Genomic DNA, 16,835 nt, shown 5'->3' with positions numbered 1-16,835 from the left:
TCAGCGGGGCTGGCGAAGGTTTAATGTTAGCAGCTTCTGCACAACCTCTGTTACGTTTCAGTGAATTTGGGCATAAGTGAAAGCGCCACTTGGGAGTGAAGGAGGTCGCATGTGGTACAACTGCCCGTGGTGGTGTTTATACAAACAGATGCTTTGAGGGAGTGATTCTGCTCCCTCAGTGCTTGAAGGCGTGGCGTGGAGTTTCCCCGGTGCTTCTTCCGTGGTCGAAGAAAAACAGCATCAGTGAGAAGTCAGCGAGGTGAGAACGTGCAGCGTTTACAGTTGGGACCGATCTGAGAGCCGCAGCTGCTCCAACGCTCCATGTGGCTGCGCGGGACGCCGCTCCTCCGCGCTCTGCCGCGATTCGCGCCCGCGGCTTTCCCGCGCGGGGCCCTCCGTGCTGCGGCAGCGCCCCGCGGTGACGGAAGGCACGGCCCGCCGCCTCGGCCATCGCGCGGACGGGGCGCTGGGGGAACCCCGCACGCCTCTTTTAAGCCGTTAATGCCGTGACGTGCGCCGTGCCCGGGCTGCTGCGCCGCGCCGCCGCGTGACCGGCTCCGCACCGCTGCGCCCTCCGCGCCAGCCCGGGGTCCCGGCGGGAGGAGGCGGCGCGGAGCAGCTCACGGCCCCGCCCATCGGCCCCGTCCTCCACCTCGGGCGGAGAGAGAAATCGCCCTCTGCCACGGCAGCGGCGCACCGAGCGGATCCCGCCGAGCCCGGCGGTTATTTGCGCACCGGCGGCGCTGGGCGGGAGCAGCGCCCGGGCTGACGGCGCAGCGAGGAACCCGCCCGCGGCCACCCCGCCGCGGAGCGCCGCCGCCCCGCCTCCCCCCCCACGTGAGGCAGCGCGCCGGAAACGCGCGCGGGACCGGAAGTGACTTCCCCGGAAGTGGCCGCGCGCGGCGGCGCATGGATTCGCATCAGTTGGTGCCGGATTGGTGCCGGAGCGGTGCGCCGAGCGCTCAGGTGGGGGAGGGGAGAGGAGGGGCTGGAGGGGAGGGCGGGGACCGCGCCCGGGACCGCCCCTCCCCCCGGCACGGCGCCGCTCCCGCTCGTAGCCCCCGGAGGGACCGCGGCCCCCGCCCGCCCTCGGGCCGCGTCCCGCCGCTCAGTTCCCGAGAGGCGAAACGGAGCGAACGGCCCCAGTGCGGCGCCCGCCCGCCGCCACGAGGGCCGAGGGCCTTCTGAGCGCCCGGAGCGGCTCCCGAATCTCGTGAAAGCGGTGCCGCGCGGAGCTCCGCCCGCTGCTCCGTGCCCCCGGCTGAGGCTGGGAGGCGGTTCCGTCGGCCGGCCGCGCTGCGCGGCGCAGAAGTGCCTCAGCCGGAGCGCTGCCGCCCCCGCGCGGGCATCGCGCCGTGCTGCTGCGCGTCCTTCCATTGGCGCAACTTCCGGAGGTCGTGGCGGAGTGCAGAACGCCGTGTAGAAACAGGAAAGAGGACAGGAATGGTTCTTTACTTCACACCTGGCGTTATTTTCTGCTGCTGCCTTTTCTGGTCGTGCAGGTGCTCTTCGGAGCAGCGCCGTGCGAGCTGCGGTTCTGTGACGAGGTGTGCTGCAGCGTGACGGGGGTGGTGCTGCAAAGCCCTGCTTTCTTGGCACGTTTGTGTTAAGCTTCTTTGTCCTTTTCTTAAAGGAAAAAGAAAAAGAAGCATTTGGACGATTGTTGGCTGTGATCTTTAATAGGGTTTGCAGGTGTGAATGTGCTTTCGTAGAATTTGCAGCTGGGCTGAAGTATCCCCTCTTAAAATAACATTGCAGCTTTGTGATTCGGGACGGTGTGCCTCCCACTCACGGCTCTGTAGCTGTGAGTGCTGTGGAGCAAGAGGAGTACTTGAGCAGAACCAAAACTTTAATACGTAGCAAAAGAGGAAGAATCAGAATTGTGTGGTTCAGGCCTGGGACTGTAAGTGAATGCATTTGGGTGCTGCTTTTTGCTTTGCTTTTGCCTTGGTTTCTGCTCTCGTGTGCAGCTTTTAACCTGTCTGATTTTTTCTGATTTTTCTCTGTTGGTAAACTGGCAATAGGAAAATCTCTGAGAATGGTTAGGTCAGTAGGAGAGGTGAGAATTTCAGGGATCTTCGTGCATTGTCGCAGGCTCGATTAGAAAGGTGGAAAGTGGTGCAGGATGTGGTGCTGGAGACCAGAGAGAGCTGTGGGTCTTCGGTTTGTCAGACTGAAAAGCCGTTAGTGGCTGGAGAACTAACGGAAGGAATGTGTTATCTTAAAGAGCTGCAGAACAGATACTGCCTGCCTGTGTGGCTCCAGGCCAGCAGTTTTCATAGCTGGTAGCAGAATGTCAATCCAGAATACACAGAAAAGAAAGCAGTGTGACTCTGCAAAGTGCTTTAGATCTCACAGGTAAGGATTTGAGGGAAGAGATGGAAGAGAGCCACCATAGCACGTGTGGTTTGCTCGGCAGGCAGATGCCCTCCCTCTGGAGAGCAGGAGCCCTAACAAAGCAGGGAAGGGTGCACGTGGAGAGAGCGGCGTTACACAAGTGTCATCTCCCAGAGGTGCTGTATGTGATGAGGGAAGTCAGTGTGTCTGAGCAGCATTAGCTTTGCCTGGAGGAACCTGCAGGGCTGCGCTGTGCAGGTGGGGCAGCCCTCAGTACTGCATTTTTTTGCTTCCTAGGAGCAAACGCTGGGCAGAGAGCAGATGAGAGCAGAAGGCACCTGGCAGTGCTTGGCCAAGCACAGCCCATTGGCAGAGACTTACATAGGTGTTATGCTCAGATTCCACGTTTTAGTTGTGTTCTAGTCCAAAAAAGGTTTAAGTGTCATTGAATGCATTGGAACTTGAATGTGCATGTAGTTGCTTGGCTGAGTCGTGGCTGGAGCCAGTGGTGTTTCTGCTTAGACAGCCAGTAAAGAGGTCAGTGTGGCTCTGCTGCAGGTATTTACACTGGCTTAGTCAGAAATGGACTGAGAATGTGTTGCAACCTCTCCTTCTCTGTATCCTAACTGAGGTTGAGAAGTTAGGGATGTTTTTTAATAGGAACAGTCTCAAAGATTTTTTCTGTAGCATCTCCACGTGCCCTGGTTCCTTGATCTCTTTCATATGTGACTTTCTTGTTCATAGAGATTTGCAGCCCTCTGAACATCCTGGTAACAACTAAAGATGCATAATGTACAAACATGTTGAATCCAGAAATATCTCTTGGTGTCTCTGCTCTCTGTTGATCAATTCAGGTTTCCAAAACCGGAGGGTGAATTTCCCCAGCATCAGTGACCGAGGCAGCTTTCAAGCTTGGGATGGAGCTGGCGAGCAGGCAGGATCCTTATTTGCGAGTGGTTGTGCACACTGCAGTGTGCTGCAGAGCCCTGACACTCCTGCTACAGGCAAGTCTTCTGTTCCTGAACCACAGGTGCTGCAGCATCTGTTGTTCTGTGCTCCAAGACTTCTCTCTTTGGTATTGCATAGTGCACCACAGGCTGGTTCTGTGTGGTTGGGAAATCCCCTTCTCCTTTAGAGAACCAGGAGACCAGCTGCATCCGGGGAGGCAGGATGCCGAAGTAAAATTACATACATTTCTTCATAACTTATCATGTTTAATGCTGCTGTTGCAAGAGGTGGGCTTGGCAGCTTGCAATGCTGAAACGTCCGTTTATCCGCAGAGCAGGAACAGTAATCTCCTGCTGCACATTCCTCCCAAGTCACACTTGCAGAGACATCCTTCTCTGAGTGCAGAAGGATGCTATTGGTCCACTTTGTTCTGCCTGTGTATGCCATGGCAGCAGTGCCCAGCTGTAGTTCCTGAAGCCAGAGCAGCCTGGGGCACATCTCCAGCAGTCCGGTGACTGCTGGGTGGGGCTGAGTGGAACTGTCAGTGGAGACAAAAGGCTGCGTATTGCAAATTGGTCCACTTGTGTGCTTTTTTGTAAAACGCTAGCTTGTGAATCTTGAAGTCCCAATTTGTTCAGTATTGCCTCTTCTCTTGTCTCTGTCAGTGCTGAATTCCTGGCCAGAGACTCATCCCAATCTCCCTGTAGTAAGCTGCAAAAAGTACCATTTGGAGGGTTTGTTTTTAAGAAAAACACAGTTTTGTTTGTCTTCTGCATCAGTTTTCTCTGGAAATATCTTTTCTCTAGTTTTGTCTCCTCTCCCTTCTATATCAGCTGGGATGGGAACACCAAATTCAGTAGCAAAGGCAGCTTCCCAGCACTGCAGAGCCACCTGGGGTGAGCATACGCAGTTAGATGTGCCTGAGCAAGGAGCTGAGCTGCCTTTCCCTGTCCAATTCCGAGGGGATTCATGTTGCATATTGTCAAAATTGTATTCCGTTCTGCTATAAATGCCCCACAACAATGTGTGTCTGCTTTCACAGTTTTATAGCCATCCTTGCTGGAAATTCCATTAGCCTGTCTTCTGTGCTGCTCGTCCCCTTCTCTGAATCCCAGAAATGCTCTTCCAGCCCAGTGCTCCCAATAGGTTGCAAGAGGATGTCTGCTATCCTTCAGTTCTCTCTTCTCCTCCTTCCAGGCTGTGTTTGACCTGCTGATCCCAGATCATGCAGCAGATGCCTTCTCCCCGCCTCGTCTGCCCAAGCCTGGCACGTACGACCTGCTTCTGGAGTGGCTGCTGGGGGGTCTGGCACACTGGGACGCAGAGCATTTCCTCTTCATCGCAGAGCGGGGTTACCTGTATGAGCACAACTGCGCCTTCTTCCCACTTTACCCTCTGAGCTTGCGAGCTGTGGCCGATGGCACTCTGTGGCCCCTGCGGCAGCTGCTGTGTTTGCGGAGCCGCCTGCTGCTGTCAGCCATCCTCCTTAATTCTCTCTTTTCTGTGCTGGCAGCCGCTGCCCTGTACAAGCTGGGCTGTGCTGTGCTGCGGTGCCGCAGAACAGCCTTCCTCGCTGCCCTTCTCTTTTGTATCAGCCCTGCCAACGTGTTCATGGCGGCTGCTTACTCGGAGAGCATGTTTGCCTTCCTGGCCTTCAGTGCCATGTGGCAACTGGAGAAGGGGCAGAGCTGGCTCAGCTTGCTGCTCTTTTCCCTTGCCACTGGTGTGCGTGCCAATGGGCTTGTGAATGCTGGTTTCTTTCTCTACTCCCGCAGTAAATCCTTTGCCCTCCAGCTCCAGGTGGGTTCAGGCTCTGTAAGGAAGCTCTCTCTGTTATGGAGGCAGCTCCTCAGTGTGGCATCTTCCATGCTTCTGACATGTGCTGGGATTTGTCTGCCTTTTGCTTTATTTCAGTATTATGCCTACATGAGGTTCTGCAGCCCTGGCCTGGAACTGGCTGTTCCTGAGCCACTGCGGCAGCTGGCTTTGGACAAAGGCTATCGTCTGGTGTCCCCCCATGGGGTAAAACCCCCTTGGTGCTCCCAGCGGTTCCCTGTGGTCTATTCTTATATTCAAGATGTTTATTGGAATGTGGGCTTTCTGAGGTATTTTGAGCTCAGACAAGTACCAAATTTTTTGCTTGCATTACCTGTCTCGCTTTTGGGCTCGTGGGCTGCCTGGACCTTCATTGTTGCAAACCCACGGCACTGCCTGACCCTGGGACTAGAGAGAAGAAAGAAGAAACGAGAGGGTAAACCCAGAGCCGGGTTTTGCTGCCCTGCTGTCTTCGTGTACGTGGTCCATGCTACGGCCCTGCTGGTGCTGGGGTTCTTCTGCATGCATGTTCAGGTAAGACGTTCATGGCAGCACCCAGAAGTGATTTCTTACAGGGTGGTGTCTGAGGTGGTTTGGTGATGGTCACAGTCTGAGGCTGTGACAGCTGCAGGGCCGGCACAGGGCTGTGCAAGCCCAAGGTTTTGCCTCTCCTCTTGTGATGCTGCTTCCACAGTAGCTTTCCAAAGCCTCATCTCTGCTGGAGAGTTCCCAGAGAAGGCTGCAAAGCGCTCGCTGTGCTTTGAGGGCTGGGACTGAATCGCATCCGTGGCGTTCTCACGTCGGCTCACGGAGCGCTGCCCGCCAGAGGGCGCAGAGAACGTCACGTCCTGTGACGCTGGGCTGGGATGGCAGCGTGGGGATCCAAAGCCTGCCCCGGTCCCCTGAAAGTGCTTCTGGATGCTATTTAGTGGCACTGACTGCTGGGGGTTGTGGGGAAAGAATAATTGAAAAGTGAGATTCAGGTCCTCCGCAGCAGCTGCTGGCAGAGTTCCCGCATGGGTCTGTGACGAGGACTGCAGAGGCGCGTTTGCCCAAAGCCCGTGGAGCCCCTGATAAAACAGCGGCGCTGAGCTGGGAGGCGTTTCGTTCCACGTGTAATAAATTCCAGCTCCGCGAGGTGGGGCTGTGTGCCATTCCCTGTGCCAGCAGCGCGATGGCTGCCGCCGGTTGCTCGTCGCGTGGTATCCGTTCGGGGTTGCTCAGAGCCCGACCGGCGACGATTGTCTGCCTGTTGCTTCCAGGTGCTGACCCGGTTTCTCGGCTCCTCCAGCCCCGTGCTGTACTGGTTCTCCGCCCACCTGCTCCAAGGACACGAGGCCTGGCTCTGGGAGGAGGGGGCCGACGGGCAAAGCACGGTGCGCGTTCGCGAGAGGTGCGTGCTGGGTGCAGCGCCCGGCTCCTGCGGGAAGGGCCCTGCGGGGGGACACCCGCTGCTCAGGCTGCTGTTGAGCTACCGCTCCATGACCGTCGTCGGGCGGTGCCTCCTGGGGTTCTTCGCGTCCTACTGGCTGCTAGGGCTGGTGCTGCACTGCAACTGCTTGCCTTGGACATAGCGAGCGGCTGTGGCCGCGGGTTGGGACGGACGGCGGGGGGACGGATGGAGGAGTCCGAACGGAACGTTTTCTAAAGAACCGGACGTGTCCCGAGGCCGTCGTGCGCGACGAGGTGCTGCCGGACGGCGCCGTCCGTCGTCAGGTGCCCGAGCGCAGCCCGCGCTGCCGGCACTGCACGCAGCTCTGCGCGGGCGCGGCCCGCCCCGCTCTCCCGTCGTCTCGGCGCGGCCGGCAGGGGGCGCTGCGGGCTCCGGGCGGCGCCGCGAAGGACCGCGAGTAGCGGCGGGTCTCAGCGCCCCGGCGGCGATTCGCGGTGTTCCGGGACCGCGTCCGCTTCTCGTGCGGCGGCGTCTCGGCCTTCCCGCTCGCTCCATCCCGGCTCCTCGTCGGCCGTCCCAGCCCTCGCAGACGCCGTGGATGCCCGCACCTCCCGCCCGCCCCACGGAAGCGGTCGCCGACGAGATCGTGGCGAAGCGCCGGTGCTGCTACGGCTGCGGTGCCCCGTCCCGCGCGGAGCTCTCACTGCGGCGGCCGCGTCGGTGAGTCGCGAACGTGGCGCTGTGCGTCCCGTGGACGTGGGGCTGTTGGTGCTGCATTTACGTTCACAAAGGGTCGCGCAACGCGACGGTGATGCGGCAGCTTGATGCAGAGCCTGGGAGCCATCGGGCTGCTCAGCTGAGCTTCTAAGAAAACGGTGTGGGACCAAAGCCGGCCATTTCAATGTGGAATTAGAACTCTGCGTTCCTTCTTGTTGCTGGTCTCATCCTGCTTGCAGGGGGAAAGACGAGGCAGTGCCCCAAGCTGGAAAAGCTTTTGTAAAGCACAGAAGTGCATTGTGCAGCTCACGCTACAGCAGTGCTCATTTCTCTGGGCATTCCTCGTTTCTTATCATAGAGTCATAAAATGGTTTGGGTTGGAAGGAACTTTAAGATCCTCTAGTTCCACCCCTTTCTGCAGGCAGGGACACCTCCTACAGGCCAGATTGCTCACAGCCCCATCCGGCCTGGCCTGGCCGTGAATGCCTTCACAGAGGGAGCATCCTCAGCCTGTTCCAGTGGCTTGCCACCCTTACATTAAAGAATTATTCTCTAATATCTAATATAAATCTGTGTTCTTTAAAGAGAGTTTAAGGCTGTTTCCCCTCATCCTGTTGCTACGTGCTTGATAAAAAGTCCCTCCCCAGCTTTCCTGCAAGGTACTGAAAGGCTGCTATAAAGTCCCCCTGGAGCCTTCTCCAGGCTGCAGAGCCCCAACTCTCTGGGCCTGTCTCTGTAGGGGAGGTGTTCCAGCCCTCTGCTCTCCCTCATGGCCCTCCTCTGGATTCACTCCAACAGTTCCATGTCCTCCTTGTGTTGGGGGCCTCAGAACTGGATGCAGTACTCTGCATGGGGTCTCACAGTAGCAGAGTACAGGGGCAGAACCACCTTCTTTTCTCTCATCGACTGACACCTCCAAATTCTTCTCCTCAGGGCTGTTTCTTATGCCAGAAGAAAGCCATCTTTGCCTTGTACACCGAAAGCAAATGCTTCAGCAGCTTGGGGAGTAAGAGCTGAGAGGTGCCTGGCAGTGGAGGAAAGCTGCGTGTGGTCAAGGACTGTGGAGCTTGTGTTGCTCCATTTTGAATCTATTCAATTAGTTCTTAGTTATCTTCAGCAGTTTGGGAAAGGAGATGGGTGTAGTTGGTACACACCTATGAAGCGAGATTGAATGACGGGTTAAGTGACAGCTTAAAGATCCATCTTTTTGGTTTGGACCCCATCCCTGCTCTATGACACAGGCATCACTTGAAGTTCCGAGTGGTGTAGGCATGTGGAGAGTTGTTAGTGCGGAGGTGATCCTTCCTCCTGCTCACCTTTGGCTCTTGTCCAGCCTATGGGCACTCGGAGATTGACCCCTAGTAAAGAAGGACCCTCTGTCCTCTGCTCAATACCCATTTGTGAGAGGATGGGGTGAGCTGAAAGATGTTCGTCCCTTGAGCCGTTCCTGTCTGGATCTACTGGCCAGTGGGTATTCTGTTGGTGTAGGCACTGATGTTTTTGGTCAGGGTTTTGGAGCACAGCAGGTGAAGCAGAGCAGATGGTAGTTGAGGTTCTGCAGGAGTGTGGGCCCTTGGCAACGTGCCTTTGGTGAGCTGTGTTGGCTCAGAGACTGCACAGCTCCACTCTGATGTGGTTTGTCAGCAAGAACAAACTTGGGAGATCATAGATTAGCACTTTATGTTTGGAGAGAGTTAGAACTAGATGGTTTTTTTTTCAGCTTAAGCTTTGTTCCCCAACTCCAACCTCTCTGGTTCCCGCCGGGGAAGCAGTGTGAAGGAGGTGAGCCCTAAGCAGAAAGGCAGCGGTGCCCGGAGCTCTCCGTCAGATCTGTGCCAATCTCAGCAGCTTTGGAGGTGTCTCTGTGCACCTGGAGGATGTGATGCAGAGCTCCAAGCCTGGTGTCAATGGGACACAATGTGCAGTGGTGATTCCCCTTGTCATGGAACAGAAACCTTGCTGTTTCCTGCAGAGATTAATGGGCGCCCTTGAGCTGGTTGTGCCAGGACTTGCAGCCCTATCCCTGAGATGGATGAACTCTCCTGCCCCCTCCTTTGGGTACCAGGTTGTGTCATGTTTGGCACAATTAACAGAGATATCAGAGTTGGAGGGTGTCCCTTAGAAAGGTTTAGAAAAGCAACTCCATGCCTTGATGTTTAGCATCATGAAAAAAATGACTCGGTGGGTGGAAAACAGCATTATACTCTCTGCTTCTCTCCTCCCATGTGCAGGAATCACACTTCTCAGAAGCATACCACTGCAGGACAACACGTTACTGACAATAAGATGAGTCTCTTTCTTTGTTGCTGATCAGTTTCTCTGTGTGTTGCAGGACTTGTCAATGCAGTGCTGCCCCAAGCACCTGGTGTGCAGCAGGAAGCATCCTGCATCCTTCCATCAACAAGTCAGGCATTATGAGACCCAGGTGTGTGACTTGGATCTCATGATGCAGATCTGTTTGTAATTCTAGATGTGTAACTTAAGAAGTACTGGTCCTGATAACATGAATTCTGTGGTGAGATGGCATCTGCAGGCTGTGCCAGCGTTATAACTGCCAGTGTTCCAGCACCTGACACCATGTTCAACTGTTACCAGTCCTTTGGCCTCTGAATGTTCGAGGCAAGCAAGCAGCTTGGATTGTAAAATGTTTCCTCTGGCTTAGGTGACGTTAAGCTTCCCAGCAAGGGGTGGTCATGACACTACTGGGTGACGTTTCCCCTTAGAGAGCAAGGGAAAATGAGTGTAACATTTCAGCTTTGGTGGATGAAAGTTTGTTCCTTGGATGAAAGAGGAAATCAAATTGCCCCAGTACAGCTCTCCCCAGCCTGACTCAGCCTTATCTCCCTGTCAGTCTTCTGGAGGATAGATAGATGCACGCTGTTTTGGAAAGGGTTGAGTGAGTTTATTTACATCTTATCCTGGACCGTTTAGCTCAGTGTGGTCAGCTGAGGTTTGGGAGAGTATCAGTCAGCTTTAGAATGAATGTTGTTTCTTAGCTGTGTCAAAACACATGTTACATGGCTTCTATCCAAGTGCTTTGACTTTTTGTAGAGGTGTTAAGACTCCCCCTCATCTCTGTTAGTGATCTTTAAATATTTGCTGATAGAAGACTTGTATGGTGATTCATGAACTAAGTAGTTGAACAATGTACTTTGCCTTGTTTCATCTCTGTAGGAGGTTATCCCAGGCAGCCAAACTACAATGCTCTGTCCAATGCCAACTACCCCAGTCCCGGGATGGGAGGAAGCATGAACCCAATGGCAGCAGGGAGCCAGATGCATGGGCAGACCGGTGTGCCTCCATACAGTGGGCTTCCTCCCGGGAGGATGAGCCACGCAGCCATGGGGAACAGACCTTATGGACCTAACATGGCAAATATGCCTCCTCAGGTGGGGACAGGGATGTGTCCCCCACCAGGGAGCATGAATCGCAAAGCACAAGAAGCAGCTGCTGCTGCCATGCACGCTGCTGCCAACTCCATCCAGAACAGGTGAGGCATGAAAATTCCCTTGGTCTGAACATATTCAGTGCATTCCCTGTGTTGTATCTGGGTTTGAAAGCCATGCATGCAGTAACCCGAAACTGGGGTAATAGTGAACATGTGCTTCCTTAAGGATTTGCCTTCTGGGAGGCTTTTAATCACAGAATCATAGAATTGCTCAGGTTGGAAAAGACCTTAAAGATCATTGAGTCCAACCACCTCTGTGGAGAGCGTGATTGAGTCCTGGCTTGCTGAGAAAGGCCACACAGACTGTATTCGGCTGATGAGGCGAGAGTGAACAAGACAAGGACACGGCGCCCTTGAGCAATGCAACAGGTGCCCTTGAGAAATGTAACAGTGTGAAAAGAAGGGAGCAGTATGTAGAAATGAGAAAGACAAATAGCAAGGTCTACAAGTAGCTGAAGAGCCTATCAGGAGCTTGGGCTTTGCGGTATGTATGAGCTTCATTAGTGCCAACATAAATGCACGCAACCTTCTGATTAAAGTTGAGACTTTCTGATCAATTCTGTGGTCGTGTGTTTGTCTCCCACCGAGCTCCGACACACCTCTCCCTTTGCTGATTAATAAAAGAGGTCAGTTCCCAAACACCAGTCAAGACATCGAAGTGTGTCCTTTGGAGTACTGTATCTGAGAGACAGTTGTGTATGAGGTTTAGTGATGAATGTACAGTAACGTATTTTCTGTGGATTTCAAAAAGTCATAATATGTGGCAGGGGCACTGCACTGCCCATCTGTAGGTGTACTGTTTTCATACTTAATGCACACTGCTGCAGTGTTTGTAGGTCAGTTTTTTCCTGTGAAGGTGACTTAACAGCTGAAACCAAGTTTGGTTTGGGGATGAAGATGAAAGGCTTCTTCTAGTCAACCTGTTTTGTTAGAAGGCACAATGTGAATGCTCTGAATTTGGAGTAAATGACTGTTTCTTCCTTGCCTTTTCTGAACCAAGGAGGAATGATGGGTACTGGACCTCCTTATGGACAGGGAATTAACAGCATGGCTGGCATGATCAACCCCCAAGGCCCACCTTATCCCATGGGTGGAAACATGGCTAACAACTCTGCAGGTAAGCAGTGCTGAGTGCTGGGCGTTGGGTGACTTCATGGGTCTGGATTGGAAAGCAGTGTCATAGATTCTTGTAACTTCCTAGGGATGGCAGCAAGTCCTGAAATGATGGGTCTTGCTGATGTCAAATTAACTCCTGCAGCTAAAATGAACAATAAGGCTGATGGGACCCCAAAAGCAGAATCCAAGTCAAAGGTAAAACTTTTTTTTTTTAAATCTACCTATATATATTTAATGACACAGTGTATGTATCTAGTGGTGAGTGCACCTCCTGAGAGAAACCCAAGGTGACTTGCCATCTTCCGTGAGCAGGCTGGCCATTAGTGTGGCTGTTTGTGCAGCATGTGATGGTGCTGCTGTATGTGAGCACGGTTTTAACTCAGCAGTGTGGCAGTGAGTGGATACCCTCTGCTGGGATGTGTTACCTTTTGGAGAGTGGCATATGCTGGCATCTCCTGTTAGGTGTGAGCAAGCTCTGAGTGCTGTCCTTCCCTGTATCCCCCTGTAGGTGTCAGCTTTTCCAAGTCTCCAAATGCAGTACATAGCTAATGGCTGTAGGCATCCTGAGATGTTCAGAGATCACTAAGATTCTTTGCTTGCTGTGGGTGAGTGCTCTGCTTTTAAATGTTGCTTGAGAGTTAATGAAATGATTACATATGTTGCATCTTGCCTTGACTGGCTGTTAACATAGTTTCAGGAGGAAGACATGTTTTGTCTTTTTCTATGCTTTACAGGTACAATCAGGTGAGAAAGTGTTATGCTTCATGATACTGTGTACTTGGCCTTACATTGATTTGGCAGCCAGGTTTACTAGCAGGAGCTATTAAAGCATTCATGGAAATACTGATGTTCTCTGGGCACAGAGACAGCAGTTCCCAGCATGGACTTAGGCTAAAGTCACGTGCAGCACCTGTGGGCATGCTGGTTGTCTGGATGTTTATGTCCCTCAAGATGTGCCCACAAAAGGCTGCTCATCAGCCATATAGTAGCTTCTTGTCTCTAGAGGCTGCTTTATCTCTGGTTGCCCCCGGCCTTCAAGTCTTCAAACAAAAGATTTCTTAGACTTTTCCATCTGTTGAAGTTGTCCATCAGCAAGCTTTGAGACAGAGGTGCAGACTGTCTTAGACTTAGACTCCTGGAATTTCCTGCACTTGTTCATCTGTCAGAAAGTCTCTTGCACTTACAAGCCACAGGACCTTGCTGACTCGAAATTCAGATTTGAAATGTATCTGCACTGGTTTGCTAGGATTCCTCATGAAAAAGAATGGTGGTGACTGCAGTGGTAGAGAAAGGGTAAAGTCAGATATTATCTCCTTCTTCCCCATTCCCACAATCCACACATTTCTTTCTTCTCACACTTGAAGCAGAGAGCTGTACAGGCACTTCTGATTCAGCCCTATCAAGTTTGCTTCTCAAAAACTCTACACTTTCCCCATGCCTAATTGAAATGGAAATGGTCACTCTTCCATTCAGAATAAAAAGGTACATTTTGATTATTTAACTCCAACGTCAAATCCTCTTAATTTCTGGAATCGAGATTTCTTTACGTGCAATAGTGTGAAAAATCCAATTAAAGTGCAGCTGAAATTGCTCAGGGGGTGCCTGTCAGCAAAGGTGGAGAAAGAACTGTTTTTCAGGATTGTAAAGAGTACCACACAGCATGCTGTTCCTTATTTGTCTTTTTTTCTTTCTGCTTAGGAACCAGGCCAATGCCTCTTCCCCTGTTTTGAGAAGCCAGAGGTCCAACAGACTATTCTTTCTGTAGCCATGATGATGCACTGTTGCTGTGTCTCCTTCTCTCTAACAGCTGGTGACCAGACACCACACCTCAAGAAATCCAGCTGTTCATTAGATATGCACTTCCTCCTCCTAGAGAAAAGTAAAATCATAGCTCATATTAAGATGTGAACATCTCTCTGAGATGGGCTGAGTTGGGGAGGCAAAAGAATCCTTACAGGTGACATTTTCGAAGTGAATTTTTAAAGTGTGGGATCACTGCAAGTTCGCTCTATCTCAACAGGGTACTGCTGTGTTGCCTGAAAAGAGCCTCCTACAGCCAGAGAGGTCAGATATTTGCCCTTTATCACTTTGTTGTTGTTGTTGTTTTTGTCTATGAAGGTAACAAACCAAGGAAACTCATTTATTTTGTTGGCAGCTACCGTCTGTTGAGAGTTTGTTGAGGAGGCTCACTCACTATCCCATTTCAGAGGAAAACCAGGAATTTCATGTAATTAAGTCAGTGGAGCTCAGTTCATACTCACACACATTGCTCTACACTGAATACACAGCAAAGAACATGTTGTCTAGAGGATACTTTCTTAAGGTCCTTATTAAGATATTCTTTGTGGGAAAACCTACTAATATAGCACTAAAATCACTGTGGTCTTGCTTCTCCTATTGTCTAGGTTATGCCATTTTGAAAGTGCTGCAGACAAAGAAAAGGTTTTTTGCTTTCCCCAATTACCATATTGAAACTACATTGGCATGAGATCAAACCTTCTATGTTTCTGAGTCAGAGGTCTCTGGAATCTCTCAGAATTTCCTGCCTGCTATATGACAGGTTATGATTGAGAAGTTAGGGGCACGTGAGCATTATAATAGTTTCCATACGAATATAAGACCATAGCAAACCCCCAAACCCTCACCTAAATGTTGTCTTAACAAAAATAGTAATTTTTTAATAGCAGTACAAATACAGAGCATTTGGGAAAATCATTAACTACTGTCTACAACAGTAAACTACATACCGTTATTTTTACTGTGTGAGGTACTTAGCACGTGGATTTGCTTGTGCACGAGAGGCCACACTGCAGAGCTACGATTGAGCATTCACTTGCCCTATGTAACTCTCTCAGGTAATAATGTTTTGTTTGTGAGCAAAGAAAGTTTTGATAGCAGTATCTGCAGGGAAGTTTGAATTAGCTGGAAGTAAGGATGTATCTGTAGAGCTCTGCAGCAAAGCTGTGACATCAGGGTTTGATGAGTTGCTACAAGTCAGCTAAGATAGTGTAGAGCCAGAGCTTCTACGTACTGTAATGTGAAGTATTCTCTTAAATCCTCTTTAGTCTCTTCTGCTGCAACAAAAGCAATCATGTCCTTCTCATTTGCTCAGACAGAACTGTGTGCACAGAGTTGGTCACTGCTGGGAACAGTGCATGTCCCAGGATGTGTTGTTTTCTGAGCTGTGAGAAGTCCAGTGTGAACCGGCATCAAACCCATACTAAGGGCTTTCTCCCCATAAGGATTATATTATTGCAGTTGTCTTTGGCTATTGCAATTATTTCCTTACTCTGACCACCATGTAGCAAACCTAGAGATTAGAAAGCAAGTCACTTGGTTGTAATTCTTGGGTGGTCAAATCACTTTAATTCAGTATGTTTCTCAGGAACTGCGTGTATGTACGTCAGGGTTCCAGCTTGGTTCAACCTAGAACTGTGACTGATGGGTCAGAGGAACCCATGGACCCACACACAGGGGGCTTACTGCTCATACACCATTCTAAATGCATCTAGCACTTTGAAGAACATTAGCCATAGCAAGTAATATCAGAAATTCAATAATGATGACTATACTAGTAAGCTGAATATAGCTTGGTGGACAAAATCTGTCAATTCTTACAGCTTTTAAAAAGAACCTAAGAAGTAGAGATGGAAAATCTGAATAGTAGTTAACGTTTCCAAAGTGTTTTCAACATCTGCATATCTATCAATATTTTGTAGCACTGATAGAGGTTGGCTTAGCAATAGGGATCAATATATCAGCGTAAGGACCATTATATTAGTTTAGCAAAAAGGAATTAATATGTGATAGTTCTAAATTTTTCTAATTTAGCTTTTCTTGGTATGTGAACAGTCTTGTTTTTCTGAACAATCCCCACTTCATTGAAGCACTGAAGTTGCAATTGGCTGCTTTTATCTTTGCATCCACCAGGTGCTTGTTCTTGGGCTTCATATGAACTGTTGCTCATTATGGCATAACAAGTCAAACTGGGGAGAAACAGCAAAAAGGTTGGTGAAAGGACACTGTGATGAAAGTGAAGGAGAAACAAAGGGGAGGAGCAGGAGGTGGTACGACCACTGTAGACATGACCGCTCACGCTCAGAGGGACATTAGAATATGTTAATGAGTTCTTTGACAAGGGTGAGTATGTATGCCAATGTATTGCACGTGTATGTCTTAACTGTTTAAACGCAGAACCTGAAATCTGGGAGCATGTGCTTCATTTGTCAAGTCGCCCAGTATGTATTACAAGAATAAAGGAATGCTACTGCTAACATCACATTGGAGTTGGAGAGTTTTCTTCCCAGATTTTTCTGATAACAGCACAAATAAAGAGAAGATATTCTGCATCACACTGAGTCAATTTAGCAATTGAGATTAAGTATCAAAAGTCTGAGAGAGGAACTCAAAACAACTCAAACTTGAGGGGCTGCACCACTGCAGATGGGGGCTTCGTTACAGACTGATGATTCCAGGTTTTCAGGTATGGTAGTGGAAGCAACAGTCTGCAAATAGATAAAAAGATAAGCATTAGTATACACCTAAACTTTCTTTTTTCCCTAGGTGGAACTGTGTAAATAGATTCCAACTTTAAGCAGATGTAAGATGCAGATCAACTTCTCCAGCCTTAGATGTGTGTAGCCTCAACACACATCTATGATACTTTGTCATCAGTCTTACTCACAGAAAGGAAATTGGAAGTATTTCCAACAACATAGGCAAATTCTTCTATTCATTATGGATTTTTTGTTTGTTTTAAAACTCTATAGATCTTGTTGTTGTTGTTGTTGTTTGCCAGTATTTAAAATGGGAGTGTGGCAACTCTACTCACCCCTGCTGACTGTGCCTTTTGCCCTCCCCGCTCCCAGTACAGCTGGGAGCTGAAGGGTTTTTCCTCTGCCAAGTTCCTGCATGCACAGTTTCCACATAACTACTTTAAAAGGAAAGACAGTTTAGGAATCAAACATCTAGCAACAACACCCTTTGTTTCCTCTGACTTTACAGATGAATATTTTAAATAAAAGCCACACTGGGAAAAACATACAGTTCCATGCAGGATCA

At 50.6% G+C, this 16,835-nt stretch overlaps 2 protein-coding genes across 10 annotated transcripts; both read left to right on the top strand.

Annotated features, from left to right (window-relative positions):
* Nucleotides 1-685: 685 nt before the first annotated feature.
* Nucleotides 686-10,816, top strand: PIGV (phosphatidylinositol glycan anchor biosynthesis class V). 9 transcript variants are annotated; one of them, XR_016459768.1, is made up of 8 exons: nt 686-966; nt 3,192-3,341; nt 4,483-5,634; nt 6,095-6,238; nt 6,363-6,493; nt 6,675-7,213; nt 9,681-9,829; nt 10,385-10,523. XR_016459768.1 is itself a non-coding variant. In XM_090124072.1 (7 exons), exons 2-7 carry the CDS (start codon nt 3,255-3,257, stop codon nt 10,575-10,577), a joined length of 1,800 nt encoding a protein of 599 aa, XP_089980198.1. In that variant the 5' UTR covers nt 844-966; nt 3,192-3,254; the 3' UTR covers nt 10,578-10,816. The 9 variants fall into 9 exon arrangements, 6 of the variants coding, with proteins under 6 accessions (XP_089980199.1, XP_031450997.2, XP_031450998.2 ...); XR_016459767.1 differs by lacking the exon at nt 9,681-9,829 and adding an exon at nt 9,543-9,635 and having other exon boundaries at nt 10,385-10,432; XR_016459769.1 differs by lacking the exon at nt 9,681-9,829 and having other exon boundaries at nt 10,385-10,520.
* Nucleotides 10,687-16,281, top strand: LOC149915111 (AT-rich interactive domain-containing protein 1A-like). The gene is made up of 4 exons (XM_090124077.1): nt 10,687-10,700; nt 11,659-11,775; nt 11,860-11,969; nt 13,473-16,281. The coding sequence occupies exons 2-4, from the start codon at nt 11,664-11,666 to the stop codon at nt 13,680-13,682; spliced, it is 432 nt and encodes a 143-aa protein (XP_089980203.1). The 5' UTR covers nt 10,687-10,700; nt 11,659-11,663; the 3' UTR covers nt 13,683-16,281.
* Nucleotides 16,282-16,835: the final 554 nt, after the last annotated feature.

This window comes from Phasianus colchicus, chromosome 24 (genome assembly GCF_987193195.1).
Source record: "Phasianus colchicus chromosome 24, bPhaCol1.hap1.1, whole genome shotgun sequence".
Taxonomy (NCBI): Eukaryota; Metazoa; Chordata; class Aves; order Galliformes; family Phasianidae; genus Phasianus; species Phasianus colchicus.
Note: the sequence above shows the minus strand (reverse complement) of the source record. Positions and strands in the feature narration are given on the sequence as shown.